General features: G+C 62.3%; 1 protein-coding gene across 2 annotated transcripts in view; it reads left to right on the plus strand.

The window, feature by feature from the left end:
- The window catches only part of TONSL (tonsoku like, DNA repair protein), a 42,433-nt gene that overhangs the window by 26,390 nt on the left and 789 nt on the right, over nt 1–15,254 (plus strand). For both annotated transcript variants that reach the window (XM_080609846.1, XM_080609847.1), the window contains exons 13-24: nt 102–191; nt 296–368; nt 1,170–1,333; nt 2,766–2,892; nt 2,973–3,534; nt 6,204–6,354; nt 7,031–7,109; nt 8,502–8,800; nt 10,208–10,349; nt 13,439–13,611; nt 14,181–14,257; nt 14,839–14,972. In XM_080609846.1, the coding sequence (XP_080465972.1) occupies nt 102–191; nt 296–368; nt 1,170–1,333; nt 2,766–2,892; nt 2,973–3,534; nt 6,204–6,354; nt 7,031–7,109; nt 8,502–8,800; nt 10,208–10,349; nt 13,439–13,611; nt 14,181–14,257; nt 14,839–14,972 (2,071 nt within the window). The remainder of the gene's footprint in view (nt 1–101; nt 192–295; nt 369–1,169; nt 1,334–2,765; nt 2,893–2,972; nt 3,535–6,203; nt 6,355–7,030; nt 7,110–8,501; nt 8,801–10,207; nt 10,350–13,438; nt 13,612–14,180; nt 14,258–14,838; nt 14,973–15,254) is intronic.

Raw genomic sequence — 15,254 nt, forward strand, 5'->3', positions numbered from 1 at the left:
TTCGGAGTGATTTTGGCTCTGTTTTGGCTCTGTTTTGGCTCTGTTTCGGGGTGATTTTGGCTCTGTTTCGGGGTCCCCCCCTCACCCCCCATGTCCTGCAGTGGAATCGCCGCAACGAGCGGGGTGAGACCCCCCTGCACCGCGCCTGCATCGAGGGCGACCTGCGCCGGGTGCAGCTCCTGCTGCAGCAGGTACCGGGGGGGAAGCACCCATTGGGGGGGGGCAGCACCCATGGGTGCCCCCCCCCAGGAGCCCATGAAAGGTCTGTGGGGCTGAGCCCCCCTTTGGCTGCCAGGGGCACCCCGTGAACCCCCGCGATTACTGCGGATGGACCCCCCTGCACGAGGCCTGCAACCACGGGCACCTGGGTGAGTGTGGGGCAGGGACCCCCAAGTGTGGGGCAGGGACCCCTTGAGACCATCAGAGCCCCCTTGGGTGCCATTAGAGACCCTTTATGTGCCCCCTTAGATGCCCCCATAGCCCCCATTGAGCCCCCTTCGATGCCCCATAGCCCCCATTGAGCCCCCTTAGATACCCCCATAGCCCCCATTGAGCCCCCTTAGATACCCCATAGCCCCCATTTAGCCCCCTTCGATACCCCCATAGCCCCCATTGAGCCCCCTTCGATGCCCCATAGCCCCCATTGAGCCCCCTTCGATTCCCCCATAGCCTCCATTGAGCCCCCTTCAATGCCCCATAGCCCCCATTGAGCCCCCTTCGATGCCCCATAGCCCCCATTGAGCCCCCTTTGATGCCCCATAGCCCCCATTGAGCCCCCTTCGATGCCCCCATAGCCCCCATTGAGCCCCCTTAGATGCCCCCATAGCCCCCATTGAGCCCCCTTCGATACCCCCATAGCCCCCATTGAGCCCCCTTCGATGCCCCATAGCCCCCATTGAGCCCCCTTCGATTCCCCCATAGCCCCCATTGAGCCCCCTTCGATGCCCCATAGCCCCCATTGAGCCCCCTTCAATGCCCCATAGCCCCCATTGAGCCCCCTTCGATGCCCCATAGCCCCCATTGAGCCCCCTTCAATGCCCCCATAGCCCCCATTGAGCCCCCTTCGATACCCCCATAGCCCCCATTGAGCCCCCTTCGATGCCCCCATAGCCCCCATTGAGCCCCCTTCGATGCCCCCATAGCCCCCATTGAGCCCCATTCCCCCGCAGCCATCGTTCAGGAGCTGCTGTCTCGGGGGGCGGCGCGGGACGACCCCGGGGGTCCGGGCTGTGAAGGGGTCACCCCCCTGCACGACGCCCTCAGCTGCGGCCACTTCGACGTGGCCCAAACGCTGCTGGAGCACGGGGCGAGCGCCACCTGCAGGGACAGCGCGGTCAGTGCAGGGCTATTGGGGTGAATGGGGGTGAATGGGGCGAGCGCCACCTGCAGGGACAGCGCGGTCAGTGCAGGGCTGTGGGGGTGAATGGGGGTGAATGGGGCGAGCGCCACCTGCAGGGGCAGCGCGGTCAGTGCAGGGCTGTGGGGGTGAATGGGGGTGAATGGGGCGAGCGCCACCTGCAGGGACAGCGCGGTCAGTGCAGGGCTGTGGGGGTGAATGGGGGTGAATGGGGCGAGCGCCACCTGCAGGGACAGCGCGGTCAGTGCAGGGCTGTGGGGGTGAATGGGGGTGAATGGGGCGAGCGCCACCTGCAGGGGCAGCGCGGTCAGTGCAGGGCTATGGGGGTGAATGGGGGTGAATGGGGCGAGCGCCACCTGCAGGGACAGCGCGGTCAGTGCAGGGCTATGGGGGTGAATGGGGCGAGCGCCACCTGCAGGGGCAGCGCGGTCAGTGCAGGGCTATGGGGGTGAATGGGGGTGAATGGGGCGAGCGCCACCTGCAGGGACAGCGCGGTCAGTGCAGGGCTGTGGGGGTGAATGGGGGTGAATGGGGACAGCGCCACCTGCAGGGACAGCGCGGTCAGTGCAGGGCTATGGGAGTGAATGGGGCGATGGGAGCTATGGGGCTATAGAGGCTGTATGGGGCTATGAGGTAATGGGAGCTATGGGGCTGTATGGGGTGTATGGAGCTATGGGGCGAGTGCCACCACCAGGGACAGCGGGCTCAGTGCAGGCACTATTTGGTAATGGAGGCTATGGAGCTATAGAGTTTGTATGGGGCTATGGGGTGATGGGGGGTGTATGGGCCTATGGGGCCAGCGCCACTACCAGGGGCTGCAGGATCAGTGCAGGTGCTATGGCGCTATGGGGGTGCATAGGGATATGGGGTGATGGGGGTGTATGGGGCTATGGGAGGTGTATGGGGCTATGGGGTGATGGGGGTGTATGGGACTATGGGGGGTGTGTGGGGCTATGTGTGTGATGGGGGATGTATGGGGCTATGGGGTGCATGGGGCTATAGGGGTTGTATGGGGCTATGGTGTGATGCGGGGTGTATGGGGCTATGGGGGCTATTGTGCCAACGCCACCTCCAAGGGCAGCAGGATCAGTGCAGGGGCCATAGGGGGGGACTATGGGCTATGGGGTGATGGGGGCTATGGGGGGTGTATGGGGCTATGGGTGCTATGGGGCAGGCACCGCTGCCAGGGACCGCAGAGTGGGTGCGGGTGGTGTGGGGTTATGGGGGCCATGCGGTGATGGGGGCAATAGGGATAATGGGGGGCAATAGGGATAATGGGGGGCAATGGGGCTTGGGAGACCCCAAACCCGGTGTTTGTGACCCCAAAATCGCATTGGGGTTCACCAAGGGGGGGGTGGGGTTCACCCCCAGTGTGGGTGCTGAGCCCCCCCCCTTGGTGCCCACGCAGGGGCTGACGCCGCTGGGGACCCTGCAGCAGTGGGTGAGCACCTACGGCGAGGAGCTGGACCGGGAGACGCGGGAGCGGGCGCGCGCCATGGAGCAGCTCCTGCGGGAAGCGGCGGCCCCGGGACAAGGTGGGACCGGGACGGGGGCGTCCGGGAGCGGGGTCCCTGGGGTCGCCCCATGGGGCTGAGGGTGCCGGTGCCTCCTGCAGCGGGCGCAGCGCGGCCCGGCCAGGAGCTCGGGGATGCTGCGGTGCGGCAGAGCCCGGAGCGGGATGCGGAGGGGCGCGAAGCCGCGCTGCGAGGGCGCTGCCCGGCGCTGATCCCGGAGGAGCGGTACCTGCGGCAGCGGGAATGGCTCGAGGACGACCTGGGAATGGCGCGAAGGGGGCGGAAGCGGCCGCGCCGGGACCTGGAGCGGGCGCCGGGGGACAGCGGGAGGAAAGGGAGCGATGGCGGAGGGGAGCCGCGGCGCCGGCACCGAGGCACGGCCAGGGATGGGGTGCCGAGGGAACGCGGCGGAGCCGGGGACGCCGGGAGCCCCGTGCCGGAGGAGCGGGATAAGGACAAGGATAACGATAATGACAAGGATGAGGACAAGGATAAGGACAAGGATAACAATATGGATATGGATATGGATGTGGATAGGGATAACGATGTGGATAAGGATGCTGAGGGTGGGGAGAACCCCGCGCCCCCCCCCGCGCCGCTGCCCGCGCTCCGAGTCCGGGTCCGCATCCAGGACAACGTCTTCCTCATCCCCGTGCCACAGAGGTGAGGGCTGGGATGCGGCGGCCTGGATGGGACGCGGGTGCTCCCGATGGGATATGGGCGTTCCCAATGGGATAGGGGTGTTCCCAATGGGATATGGGTGTCCCAATGGGATATGGGTGTCCCCAATGGGATATGGGCGCTGCCAATGGGATAGGGGTGTCCCCAATGGATATGGGTGTCCCAATGGGATGTGGGCGTTCCCAATGGGATATGGGTGTCCCCAATGGGATATGGGTGTCCCAATGGGATGTGGGCGTTCCCAATGGGATATGGGTGTCCCCAATGGGATATGAGTGCTGCCAATGGGATATGGCTGTTCCCAATGGGATATGGGCGTTCCCAATGGGATATGGGTGTCCCCAATGGGATATGGGCGCTGCCAATGAGATATGGGCGTTCCCAATGGGATATGGGTGTCCCAATGGGATATGGGTGTCCCCAATGGGATATGGGTGTCCCAATGGGATATGGGTGTCCCCAATGGGATACAGGTGTCCCCAATGGGATATGGGTGTCCCAATGGGATATGAGTGCTGCCAATGAGATATGGCTGTTCCCGATGGGATATGGGTGTCCCTAATGGGATATGAGTGCTGCCAATGGGATATGGGTGTCCCAATGGGATGTGGGCGTTCCCAATGGGATATGGGTGTCCCCAATGGGATATGGGCGTTCCCAATGGGATATGGGTGTTCCCGATGGGATATGGGCGTTCCCAATGGGATATGAGTGCTGCCAATGGGATATGGGTGTCCCAATGGGATATGGGTGTCCCCGATGCGATATGGGTGTCCCCAATGGGATATGGGCGTTCCCAATGGGATATGGGTGTCCCCATGGGATATGGGTGCTGCCGATGGGATATGGGTGGCCCAATAGGATGTGGGTGCTGCTGATCCCTGTATCCTTGCACTGATCCCTGTATCCATACCCCTCAGCCAGGACCTGCCCATGCACTGGTTGCCCATCCCTGTCTCCCATAGCTCATCCCTGTCTCCCATAGCTCATCCCTGTATCCCATATCCCTGTATCCCATATCTCTGTCTCCCATAGCTCATCCCTGTCTCCCATAGCTCATCCCTGTCTCCCATAGCTCATCCCTGTATCCCATATCCCTGTATCCCATATCCCTGTATCCCATAGCTCATCCCTGTATCCCAGCACTGATCCCTGTATCCCACAGCCAGGACCTGCCTGTATGCTTGTTGCCCATCCCTGTATGCCTGTATCCCATAGATTATCCCTGTCTCCCTGTATCCCTGTATCCCATATCCCTGTATCCCATGGCTCATCCCTATACCCACAGCCAGGACCTTGCCGTGCACTGGTTGCCCATCCCTGTATCCCTGATCCCTGTATCCCTGTGCCCGCAGCCAGGACCTTGCCGTGCACTGGTTGCCCATCCCTGTATCCCTGGATCCCTGATCCCTGTATCCCTGTGCCCGCAGCCAGGACCTTGCCGTGCACTGGTTGCCCATCCCTGTATCCCTGTATCCCTGATCCCTCTATCCCTGTGCCCGCAGCCAGGACCTTGCCGTGCACTGGTTGCCCATCCCTGTATCCCTGGATCCCTGATCCCTGTATCCCTGTGCCCGCAGCCAGGACCTTGCCGTGCACTGGTTGCCCATCCCTGTATCCCTGTATCCCTGATCCCTGTATCCCTGTGCCCGCAGCCAGGACCTTGCCGTGCACTGGTTGCCCTGTATCCCTGGATCCCTGTATCCCTGATCCCTGTATCCCTGTGCCCGCAGCCAGGACCTTGCCGTGCACTGGTTGCCCTGTATCCCTGGATCCCTGTATCCCTGTATCCCTGTGCCCGCAGCCAGGGCCTTGCCGTGCACTGGTTGCCCTGTATCCCTGTATCCCTGGATCCCTGATCCCTGTATCCCTGTGCCCGCAGCCAGGACCTTGCCGTGCACTGGTTGCCCTGTATCCCTGTATCCCTGGATCCCTGATCCCTGTATCCCTGTGCCCGCAGCCAGGACCTTGCCGTGCACTGGTTGCCCTGTATCCCTGGATCCCTGATCCCTGTATCCCTGTGCCCGCAGCCAGGACCTTGCCGTGCACTGGTTGCCCTGTATCCCTGTATCCCTGGATCCCTGATCCCTGTATCCCTGTGCCCGCAGCCAGGACCTTGCCGTGCACTGGTTGCCCTGTATCCCTGTATCCCTGGATCCCTGATCCCTCTATCCCTGTGCCCGCAGCCAGGGCCTTGCCGTGCACTGGTTGCCCTGTATCCCTGTATCCCTGGATCCCTGATCCCTGTATCCCTGTGCCCGCAGCCAGGACCTTGCCGTGCACTGGTTGCCCATCCCTGTATCCCTGGATCCCTGATCCCTGTATCCCTGTGCCCGCAGCCAGGACCTTGCCGTGCACTGGTTGCCCTGTATCCCTGTATCCCTGGATCCCTGTATCCCTGTATCCCTGTGCCCGCAGCCAGGGCCTTGCCGTGCACTGGTTGCCCTGTATCCCTGTATCCCTGGATCCCTGTATCCCTGTATCCCTGTGCCCGCAGCCAGGACCTTGCCATGCACTGGTTGCCCTGTATCCCTGTATCCCTGGATCCCTGTATCCCTGTATCCCTGTGCCCGCAGCCAGGACCTTGCCGTGCACTGGTTGCCCATCCCTGTATCCCTGGATCCCTGATCCCTGTATCCCTGTGCCCGCAGCCAGGACCTTGCCGTGCACTGGTTGGCCGAGCGCGCGGCCGAGCGCTTCCAGCAGCTCTGCGGCTCCCGGCCCCGGCTCCTCCTCTCGCAGGATGGGGCCCGTTTGGCACCGCAGGACCTGGTCCGGGACGTCCTGCGCAGCAACGAGGAGGTGACGGCACCGGGGGCACCGGGGACACTGGGAGCGTTGGGAGCACCAGGGGCATGGGGGGCTCCGGGAGCATCGGGGGCACTGGGAGCATTGGGAACATTGGGAGCACCAGGAACACTGGGAGCACTGCAAGCATCAGGGGCATCGAGAGCACCAGGGGCACCAGGGGCATGGGGAGCACGGGGGGGCACCGGGATCATCGGGAGCACTGGGAGCACCGGGGGCATCAGGAGCATTGGGAACACTGGGAGCACCAGGAACACTGGGAGCACCAGGAGCATCAGGGGCACTGGGAGCAGTGAGAGTACATGGGGCATCTTGAGCACTTGGGAGCATGGGGAACACTGGAAGCATCGGGGGCACCGGGGACATTGGGAGCATCCGGAGCACCGGGAGCACCGGGGGCACCGGGAGCACCGGGAGCACCGGGAGCACCGGGGGCACCGGGAGCACCGGGAGCACCGGGAGCACCGGCGGCACCGGGGGCACCGGGAGCACTGGGAGCACCGGGGGCACTGGGAGCACCGGGAGCACCGGGAGCACTGGGGGCACCGGGGGCACTGGGAGCACCGGGGGCACCGGGAGCACCGGGGGCACCGGGGGCACCGGGAGCACCGGGGGCACTGGGGGCACCGGGGGCACCGGGAGCAGCGGCGCTGAGCTGGGCTGCGCTCAGGTGCTGGCCGAGGCGCAGTGCTGGGACCTGCCCCCCCTCGCCGAGCGGTACCGCCGGGTCTGCCGCAGCATGGATGTGGGTGAGGAGCATCCCATGGCACCGGGCTGAAGGGGAGGGCCTGGGGGGCCCCTAAGGATGGGGAATGATCCATGGGGGGTCCCCAGGGATGGGCAATGACCCCGGGGGGGGTCCCAGTGCCCCAAATGGCCCCCAATGGTTCCCAATGGCTCCCAATAGTTCCCAATGGCCCCCAATGGTCCCCAATGGCCTCCAATGAGCCCTCAATGGCCCCCAATGGTCCCCCAGTGAGCACCCAATGACCCCCAATGGCCCCAATAGTCCTCAATGAGCCCCCAATGGCCACCAATGAGCCCCCAATGATCCCCAGTGGCCCCCAATAGTCCCCAGTGAGCCCCCAATGGCCCCCAATAGCCCCCAATGATCCCCAATGGCCCCCAATGAGCCCCCAATGTTACCCAATGGCCCCCCATGACCCACAGTGAGCCCTCAATGGTCCCCAGTGGCCCCCAATGATCCCCAATGAGCCCCCAATGGTCCCCAATGGTCCCAAATGACCCCCAATGAGCCCCCAATGGCCCCCAATAGCCCCCAATAACCCCCAATGGTCCCCAATGGCCCCCAATAGCCCCCAGTGATCCCCAATGAGCCCCCAATGACCCCAATGTCCCCAATGACCCCCAATGCTCCCCAATGGCCTCCAACGATCCCCAGTGTTCCCCAATAGCCCCCAATACACCCAATGGCCCCCAATAGCCCCCAATGAGCCCCCAATGGTCCCCAATGGCCCCCAATGGCCCCCAATGCTCCCCAATGGGCCCCAATGCCCCAAATGAGCCCCCAATGGTCCCCAATGATCTCCAATAGCCCCCAATGGTCCGCAATGGCCCTCAATGGTCCCCAATGGCCCCCAATAGCCCCCCAATGGCCCCCAATAGCCCCCAATGAGCCTCCAATAACCCTCCATAGCCCCCAATGGTCCCCAATAACCCCCAATGATCCCCAATGGCCCCCACTGGTCCCCAGTAGCCCCCAATGAGCCCCCAATGGTCCCCAATGATCCCCAATAGCCCCCAATGAGCTCCCAGTGGTCCCCAATGATCCCCAATAGCCCCCAATGAGCTCCCAATGGTCCCCAATGATCCCCAATAGCCCCCAATGAGCCCCAATAGCCCCCAATGAGCCCCAATGGTCCCCAATGAGCCCCAGTAGCCCCCAATGAGCCCCAATGGTCCCCAATGATCCCCAATAGCCCCCAATGAGCCCCAATAGCCCCCAATGAGCCCCAATGGTCCCCAATGAGACCCCAATAGCCCCCAATGAGCTCCCAATGGTCCCCAATGATCCCCAATAGCCCCCAATGATCCCCAATGGCCCCCAATGAGCTCCCAATGGCCCCCAATAGCCCCCAATGAGCCCCCAGTAACCCCAAACCCCCCCCCATGCCCGGCAGAGCCGCAGGAGCCGCTGCTGCAGGTGCTGGCGCGCCAGGAGCAGAGCCCGGCGCTGGTGCTGGGGGGGGCGGCGGCGCCGCGGGGCCGGGCGCTGGCCCCGCTGCTGCGGGCGCTGCGGCTGCAGCCGGGGCTGCGGGTCCTGGTGCTGCGCGGCTGCGGGCTGGGAGCCGCCGAGGCCCCGCACCTGGCGGAGGCGGCGCCCGCGCTGCCGGCACTGGCGCTGCTCGACCTGAGCCGAAACCGCCTGGGCCCCGCGGCGCTGAGGCTGCTGCGGCCCCGCGCTGGAGCTGCCCTGCAGGTACGGAGAGAGGGAAACGGGAACGCAGCGACCGCATCCGCATCCCCCATCCCCATCCGCATCCCCCCATCCCCATCTGCATCCCCCATCCCCATCCGCATCCCCCCATCCCCATCTGCATCCCCCATCCCCATCCGCATCCCCCCCATCCCCATCCGCATCCCCCCCATCCCCATCCGCATCCCCCCATCCCCATCCGCATCCCCCATCCCCATCTGCATCCCCCCATCCCCATCTGCATCCCCCCATCCCCATCTGCATCCCCCCATCCCCATCTGCATCCCCCATCCCCATCTGCATCCCCCCATCCCCATCTGCATCCCCCATCCCCATCTGCATCCCCCCCATCCCCATCTGCATCCCCCCATCCCCATCTGCATCCCCCCCATCCCCATCTGCATCCCCCATCCCCATCCGCATCCCCCATCCCCATCTGCATCCCCCCATCCCCATCCGCATCCCCCATCCCCATCCGCATCCCCCATCCCCATCTGCATCCCCCCATCCCCATCTGCATCCCCCCATCCCCATCTGCATCCCCCATCCCCATCCGCATCCCCCATCCCCATCTGCATCCCCCCATCCCCATCTGCATCCCCCATCCTCATCCGCATCCCCCATCCCCATCTGCATCCCCCATCCCCATCTGCATCCCCCATCCCCATCTGCATCCCCCATCTGCATCCCCCCATCCCCATCTGCATCCCCCCATCCCCATCCGCATCCCCCCCATCCGCATCCCCCCCATCCCCATCCGCATCCCCCCCATCCCCATCCCCCCCATCCCCATCTGCATCCCCCATCCCCATCTGCATCCCCCCATCCCCATCCGCATCCCCCCCATCCGCATCCCCCCCATCCCCATCCGCATCCCCCCCATCCGCATCCCCCCCATCCCCATCCGCATCCCCCATCCCCATCTGCATCCCCCATCCCCATCCGCATCCCCCATCCCCATCTGCATCCCCCCATCCCCATCCGCATCCCCCATCCCCATCCGCATCCCCCATCCCCATCTGCATCCCCCATCCCCATCCGCATCCCCCATCCCCATCCGCATCCCCCCATCCCCATCTGCATCCCCCATCCCCATCTGCATCCCCCATCCCCATCTGCATCCCCCCATCCCCATCTGCATCCCCCATCCCCATCTGCATCCCCCCATCCCCATCCGCATCCCCCATCCCCATCTGCATCCCCCCATCCCCATCTGCATCCCCCCATCCCCATCTGCATCCCCCATCCCCATCTGCATCCCCCCCATCCCCATCCGCATCCCCCCATCCCCATCTGCATCCCCCCATCCCCATCTGCATCCCCCATCCCCATCTGCATCCCCCCATCCCCATCTGCATCCCCCCAACCCCTGACCCTCACCCCTGTCCCTTTCTGGCCCCGGCCCCGCAGAGCCTGGAGGAGCTGGACCTGAGCCTCAACCCCTTGGGAGATGGGAGCTGCGCGGCGCTGGCCGAGCTCCTGCGGTGCTGCCCGGCGCTGAGCACCCTGCGCCTGAGCGCCTGCGGCTTCGGCCCCGCCTTCACCCTCGACGGTAACCGTTAACGGCCCCCGTAACCACCGTTAACCACCATTCACTGCCCCCATAACCACCGTTAACCACCATTCACTGCCCCCATAACCACCGTTAACCGCCATTAACTGCCCCCATAACCACCGTTAACCACCAGTAACTGCCCCCATAACCACCGTTAACCACCATTCACTGCCCCCATAACCACCGTTAACCACCATTAACTGCCCCCATAACCACCGTTAACCACCATTAACTGCCCCCATAACCACCGTTAACCACCATTAACTGCCCCCATAACCACCGTTAACCACCATTAACTGCCCCCATAACCACCGTTAACCACCATTAACTGCCCCCGTAACCACCGTTAACCACCATTCACTGCCCCCGTAACCACCGTTAACCACCATTAACTGCCCCCGTAACCACCGTTAACCACCATTCACTGCCCCCATAACCACCGTTAACCACCATTAACTGCCCCCATAACCACCGTTAACCACCATTAACTGCCCCCATAACCACCGTTAACCACCATTAACTGCCCCCATAACCACCGTTAACCACCATTAACTGCCCCCGTAACCACCGTTAACCACCATTCACTGCCCCCATAACCACCGTTAACCACCATTAACTGCCCCCGTAACCACCGTTAACCACCATTAACTGCCCCCGTAACCACCGTTAACCACCATTAACTGCCCCCATAACCACCGTTAACCACCATTCACTGCCCCCATAACCACCGTTAACCACCATTAACTGCCCCCATAACCACCGTTAACCACCATTAACTGCCCCCATAACCACCGTTAACCACCATTAACTGCCCCCATAACCACCGTTAACCACCATTAACTGCCCCCGTAACCACCGTTAACCACCATTCACTGCCCCCATAACCACCGTTAACCACCATTAACTGCCCCCATAACCACCGTTAACCACCATTAACTGCCCCCATAACCACCGTTAACCACCATTAACTGCCCCCATAACCACCGTTAACCACCATTAACTGCCCCCGTAACCACCGTTAACCACCATTAACTGCCCCCGTAACCACCGTTAACCACCATTAACTGCCCCCATAACCACCGTTAACCACCAGTAACTGCCCCCATAACCACCGTTAACCACCATTAACTGCCCCCGTAACCACCGTTAACCACCAGTAACTGCCCCCGTAACCACCGTTAACCACCATTAACTGCCCCCGTAACCACCGTTAACCACCATTAACTGCCCCCGTAACCACCGTTAACCACCATTAACTGCCCCCGTAACCACCGTTAACCACCATTAACTGCCCCCATAACCACCGTTAACCACCATTAACTGCCCCCATAACCACCGTTAACCACCATTAACTGCCCCCATAACCACCGTTAACCACCATTCACTGCCCCCATAACCACCGTTAACCACCATTAACTGCCCCCGTAACCACCGTTAACCACCATTAACTGCCCCCGTAACCACCGTTAACCACCATTAACTGCCCCCGTAACCACCGTTAACCACCATTAACTGCCCCCGTAACCACCGTTAACCACCATTCACTGCCCCCATAACCACCGTTAACTACCATTCACTGCCCCCATAACCACCGTTAACCACCAGTAACTGCCCCCATAACCACCGTTAACCACCATTAACTGCCCCCATAACCACCGTTAACCACCATTAACTGCCCCCGTAACCACCGTTAACCACCATTAACTGCCCCCATAACCACCGTTAACCACCATTAACTGCCCCCGTAACCACCGTTAACCACCATTAACTGTCTCCATAACCACCGTTAACCACCATTAACTGCCCCCGTAACCACCGTTAACCACCATTAACTGCCCCCATAACCACTGTTAACCGCCATTAACTGCCCCCATAACCACTGTTAACCGCCATTAACTGCCCCCATAACCACTGTTATCCGCCACCATTAACCACCATTCACCACCCTTAACTGCCACCATAACCACCATAACCACCGTTAACCACCATAACCACCATTAACTGCCACCATGACCACCTTTAACCACCATTAACCACCACCATAACCGCCTTTAACCACATAACCACCATTAACCACCACCATAACCACCATTAACTGCCACCATGACCGCCTTTAACCACCACCATAACCACCGTTAACCACCTCCATAACAACCATTAACCACCACCATAACTGCTTTTAACCACATAACCACCATTAACCAACACCATAACCACCATTAACTGCCACCATAACTGCCTTTAACCACCACCATTAACCACCACCATAACCACCGTTAACCACCTCCATAACAACCATTAACCACCACCATAACCGCCTTTAACCATTAACCACCGTTAACCACCTCCATAACCACCATTAACCGCCGTCATCAACATCACCCTCAATGGTAGTCACCATTAACCACCAATGTAACCATCGTTAACCACCATCATCGTCACCATCACATCACCATAACCACCACCACCATCATCTCCACCATCCCATCACCATAACCACCAGCACCTCCATCATCATACAGCATCACCCTCACACCTTCACCCTCAGTGGTAACCACCAGCACCAACATCACCACCACCACCATAACCATCATCGCACCATCATCATCACCATCCCATCACCATAACCACCAGCATCATCGCACCATCATCATCATCACCATCACATCCCCATCACCAGTAACCACCATCACCATCACCCTCACCAGTAACCACCATCACCACCACCACCATCACATCGTCATCACATCCCCATCACCAGTAATCACCACCACCATCATCACCATCACGCTCACCAGTAACCACTGGCACCACCATCACCACCACCACCACTATCACATCATCATCACATCCCCATTAGCAGTAACCACCGCCACCATCATCACCATCACATCACCATTGCTCTCATTGGTCACCACCACCACCCTCACCCTCACCAGGAACCACCATCATCACCATCACCCCCATCACCATTACCCACCACCATCGCCGTGACCATCGCGCCCCCCCAACCGTTGTCACCATCACCACCACGACCCCCCCATCCCCGGTGCCCCCCCGGGCTCTGACCCCCCCCTTCCCCGCAGGTGCCGCGCGGCTGCAGGCGCTCTCCGTGTCCCACAATGCCCTGGGGCCGCTGGCGCTGGAGCGGCTCCTGGGCACCGCGTCCCGGCACCGCCTCACGCGCCTCGAGCTCGGCTCCGTCACCGGCCCCGGAGCCCGGGCCCTGGGCAGCGCCATCGGCCGGTACCTGCGGGAGGTGAGCGGGGAGGAGGGCGGGGGGACGTGGGGTAAGGGAGGACATGGGATGGGGAGGACATGGGATGGGGAGGACGTGGGATGGGGAGGACATGGGATGGGGAGGACGTGGGATGGGGAGGACGTGGGATGGGGAGGACGTGGGGTAAGGGAGGACATGGGATGGGGAGGACGTGGGATGGGGAGGACGTGGGATGGGGAGGACATGGGATGGGGAGGACGTGGGATGGGGAGGACGTGGGATGGGGAGGACGTGGGATGGGGAGGACGTGGGATGGGGAGGACGTGGGATGGGGAGGACGTGGGATGGGGGAGGACATGGGATGGGGAGGACGTGGGATGGGGAGGACATGGGATGGGGAGGACATGGGATGGGGAGGACGTGGGATGGGGGAGGACGTGGGATGGGGAGGACACGGGATGGGGGAGGATACGGGATGGGTGATGAGGACACGGGATGGGTGATGAGAATATGGATGGGGGAGGATATGGGGTGGGTGCGGAGGACGCAGGATGGGTGCTGGGCCGTGGGTGCTGGTGTTCGGATGCTCCCACACGGGCTTCCCACAGGAAGGTTCCTCGGCCCTGAGCCACCTCACATTGTCCGGGAACCACCTGAGCGATGGGGACGTGATGGAGCTGGCGAGGTGAGGGCACCATGGGCACCATGAGGACCATAGGGACCATGGGCACCATGAGGACCATGGGCACCATGAGGACCATAGGGACCATGGGCACCATGAGGACCATGGGCACCATGAGGACCATAGGGACCATGGGCACCATGAGGACCATGGGCACCATGAGGACCATAGGGACCATGGGCACCATGAGGACCATAGGGACCATGAGGACCATAGGGACCATGGGCACCATGAGGACCATAGGGACCATGAGGACCATAGGGACCATGGGCACCATGAGGACCATAGGGACCATGAGGACCATAGGGACCATGGGCACCATGGGGGTGATGCAGCGGTGGGGGGGGGGTCCTGCTTCCCAATGGAGACCCCATCCCATGGCGGGGGGGACCCAAGGGAAGGAGGAGACCCCCTTGAGGCCAACGGGACCCCCATAGGGACAAGGAAGGGGCCAAAGGGGACGCTTGGGGCCATTGGGGATGCTGGGGGGGGGGTCCCAATGGAGCCCCAGCCCCAGCTCAGGTGGCAACAGGGATGGAGGGGACCCCGTGGGGACCCAGAGGTGCCACCCCCCCCCCCCCCAGGTGCCTCCCCCTGTGCCCGGCTCTGGATTCCCTGGATCTGGCGGCCAATCCCGGGATCAGCACGGCGGGAATGGGGCTGCTGCTGCGAGCCCTGGAGCAGCGGAGCCAGGGACTGAGCCTGCTCAGCCTGGCCGGTGCGGAGCGGAAGGGGAAGGGGAATGGGGTGGGGTGGATGGGAGGGAGCAGATATGGGATGGGATGGATGGAATGGAATGGGGTGGGAATGGGAATTGGGTGGGAAGGGGGCGGGAATGGGAATGGGGCAGGAATGGAGCGGAATGGGGTGGGAGTGGGAATGGGGTGGGAATGGAAATGGAGCGGGATGGGAATGGGGTAGGGTGGGTTGGATGAGATGGAGCAGATATGGGATGGGATGGGGTGGGATGGCTGGGATGGGGTTGAGTATGGGGATGGAG

Source organism: Psittacula echo, assembly GCF_963264785.1.
Source record: "Psittacula echo genome assembly, chromosome: 2".
Classification (NCBI taxonomy): Eukaryota; Metazoa; Chordata; class Aves; order Psittaciformes; family Psittacidae; genus Psittacula; species Psittacula echo.